General features: G+C 37.0%; 1 protein-coding gene across 1 annotated transcript; it reads left to right on the top strand.

Annotated features, from left to right (window-relative positions):
* Window positions 1-1,370: 1,370 nt before the first annotated feature.
* LOC106317677 (egg cell-secreted protein 1.5) lies at window positions 1,371-1,923 on the top strand. The gene has a single exon (XM_013755457.1). It carries the CDS (start codon window positions 1,378-1,380, stop codon window positions 1,846-1,848), a length of 471 nt encoding a protein of 156 aa, XP_013610911.1. The 5' UTR covers window positions 1,371-1,377; the 3' UTR covers window positions 1,849-1,923.
* Window positions 1,924-2,883: the final 960 nt, after the last annotated feature.

The raw sequence follows: 2,883 nt of genomic DNA, 5'->3' as shown, positions 1-2,883 counted from the left end.
GATAAAGAAGTCCATTTAGTCCTGAGATGGACGATGCAGAGGTCTTGTTTTAGACACTGATCTGTTTGGTCCATAAGAAGGACGATTAAGAAGCCTTTGATTTTGGTTTATTTTATACTAACCAGCCCAAAGAGAGGTTATTTGGTTTTGTTGATTTGTTTTTCAGACAGATTATGTTTTTCACATGGTGATACACACATATCACAGCAACATCATCCAAGATTTCGTGTGTGTGTATTTGAGGTTGATGACTCAATATGTTCGATCAGATTGTGGCATGGCCGATGGTAAAGAAGAACCAACTATCATGTTCGAGGACGAAACATATTCTGCCCAAGATCTTCATCACCCACGGATTGCAGAAAATTGGAGAGATCCAAGAGACCTTTAGTAATGTCCAACTCAGGGGGAGTAATGTGTGTTGTACTCTTTTTCCTTCACCATGGTTTTGTCCCAATTGGGTTTTCCTGGTAAGGTTTTAATGAGGCAACATTAAAGCACATTACAAGCTCTAAATGGTTATGACATCCAAGGGGAAGTGTTTTGAAACAGATTGTGGATGACTCATAACCAAGAGATTATACCATCGACAGCCCAAGAAAGAGAGAGTCGGCCAGCTTTTTTTTTTCCTCATTTCTTTATGTTTTCCTTTTCCTAGTTGGATTATGATTTGTACTCTTTTCATTTGTCTATGACGGTGTAATCTCGTATATAAAAAACCTCTATGTTATGAATAAAGAGAGACTTTTCCATTACTTTTACAACATCTCTTTTTTTTTAAATTAGGCTTTCTTTTTTTGGTTCGATCCTTGCCGCAAGTGAGACAGTGAGACCGTAGTTTCCGTCGCCGTTAAATCTTGCCGCTAGAACAACTACTTCGTGGCCTTTAAACACGGTTGCCTCCTTTGCCCGAAACTCCGGGGTCGCGCTCATCTCTTTTTTCTTTTTCTAACTTGAAGCTTAATGTTAAGCTACCAGAGAATGGGCTTACACTAAACATAGGCTTAAAAAATTATTTGCTATTAATGGGCTTAATAAATAAAGCCCAATAGGTTTTAGTTCTTCATTAATAAATTCATAATGCATGCATAAACTAACACTGCTAAATTTTTACACATGTAACTAATGACGATGTGTATTTACGAATCTCTAATCTTCTTACATAATTGCTATTATTGTCCGTAACGGATATGTATGTATAAAGATAGAGAGGTGCATAACGATAAATTAGTGCTAATTAATTAATTAACCACGATCTCTTGTTAATAACAAAACTAAACGAACGCAAAACTTCTCATCTCCCTCATTTTCTTTCCACTATATAATCATCAGATCGCACAACTTGTTTATTCATCCCACACACACATAACTAATGCAATGGCCCCTAATACTACTTCAAAGCGTTCTCTTCTCACATTTCTAACACTTTCGTATCTCTTATCGACCGTCCACATCAACACCATGGCTGAGGCAAGGAACCTGCAAACCATGACGGTGGCTGCTGATCATTCTGGCTCCGGAAACCTAGTTGATTGTTGGAACGCGGCGTTAGAGCTCAAGTCTTGCACCGACCAGATCGTCAAGTTCTTCATGAGCCGTAACGGTACGGCTGAACCGGGTGTAACCGGTGGTATTGATAAAGATTGTTGTGGAGCCATTGGGTTGATAGGGAAGGAGTGTTGGTCCGTTCTGTTTACTTCTCTAGGGCTTACGACTATGGAAGAGAATATGCTTAGAGAGTATTGTGATTTTCAGGCGGAGAAGCTGGTATTTTCACCGTCACCGTCTCCGTCGCCGGAAACTATGGCTTTGTCTCCGGTTGAAATTACGTATCCGGGACTTGATTAATTAATTATATGGCTTCTTTTTCTTGTGTTTAAAGTTAATAAAGATTACCTTTTCGGTGTTCTTAACATTAGACGTTCAAAACCAAATTAATAAAAACAATGTACGAAAAAATGGAACAATGTTTTGTATTTTCCATACGCCAAACATTCATAACATTTTCCAGTTTTAGTTTGAATAAATAAACGAATCAAAAGGTTCATTGAAACTCAACAGTCAACGCGATGGATTGAGAAGTAACGTGTGAACACAAGCTTGATTGCAAAAAACTGGTTGATGATTTGCGTGTAGAGCGACAACGTTTCACTTCCACCATTACAAACCACACTTTGGCCATTTCTACTGGTTTTTACATAGAACTAATCACCAAATTCCATGCTTTTATCAAGAAATGAGTTTAACAAGAAAACGTTTAATTTGTGATTGTAATGGCGAAAATGAGTTGAACAAAGAGGGTTTCAGCTTCTTAGGAGTTGGGGTGAAGGAAGAAGAGAGAAATTGAGATAAAGCCAGATTAAACCCCTTACTCACTTGTGAAAGCAGAGGGTTCATCTACGCTTATACATATAATGATTATTAACAATTATGAATTAAAAACTTACAAAAATCTTCACCATTGTGCAAGTAAAACTAGAGGTGGATATAAGGCCATGGTAGGTGTATAAGGCCATGGTAGGTGGGGCACGTGCCCCATACTATGTTAGAGAACTTTTAATTGGTTGATGTGTTATGGATTTACTTGTTAAGCTTCCTATAGATCGTGCTCCATGTAATCTGTTTTTACGGTAATGCATGGTTTTGATGTTCTCTGCACCTTCTTTTTTTCATTTTAACTTTTTCGTTTTCTTTTTATTTTCCATGTCTATTTATTGCTCAAAATATCTAATTTCCTTTTCTACTCCTTTGTAAAGTAGTTGTGTGTTTAATTTTCTTTAAGACCGATTGTAAGCTGTATTTTATTCGTCTGTATTTTTTTGTATCCAATTATTGTTTAAATTTTTCTATAAAGGCCACAAGAAATAGAAATCCTTGAATGAA

Source organism: Brassica oleracea, chromosome C9 (assembly GCF_000695525.1).
Source record: "Brassica oleracea var. oleracea cultivar TO1000 chromosome C9, BOL, whole genome shotgun sequence".
Lineage (NCBI taxonomy): Eukaryota > Viridiplantae > Streptophyta > Magnoliopsida > Brassicales > Brassicaceae > Brassica > Brassica oleracea.
The sequence above is the reverse complement of the archived record's forward strand: the minus strand, read 5'-3'. Positions and strand labels throughout refer to the sequence as shown.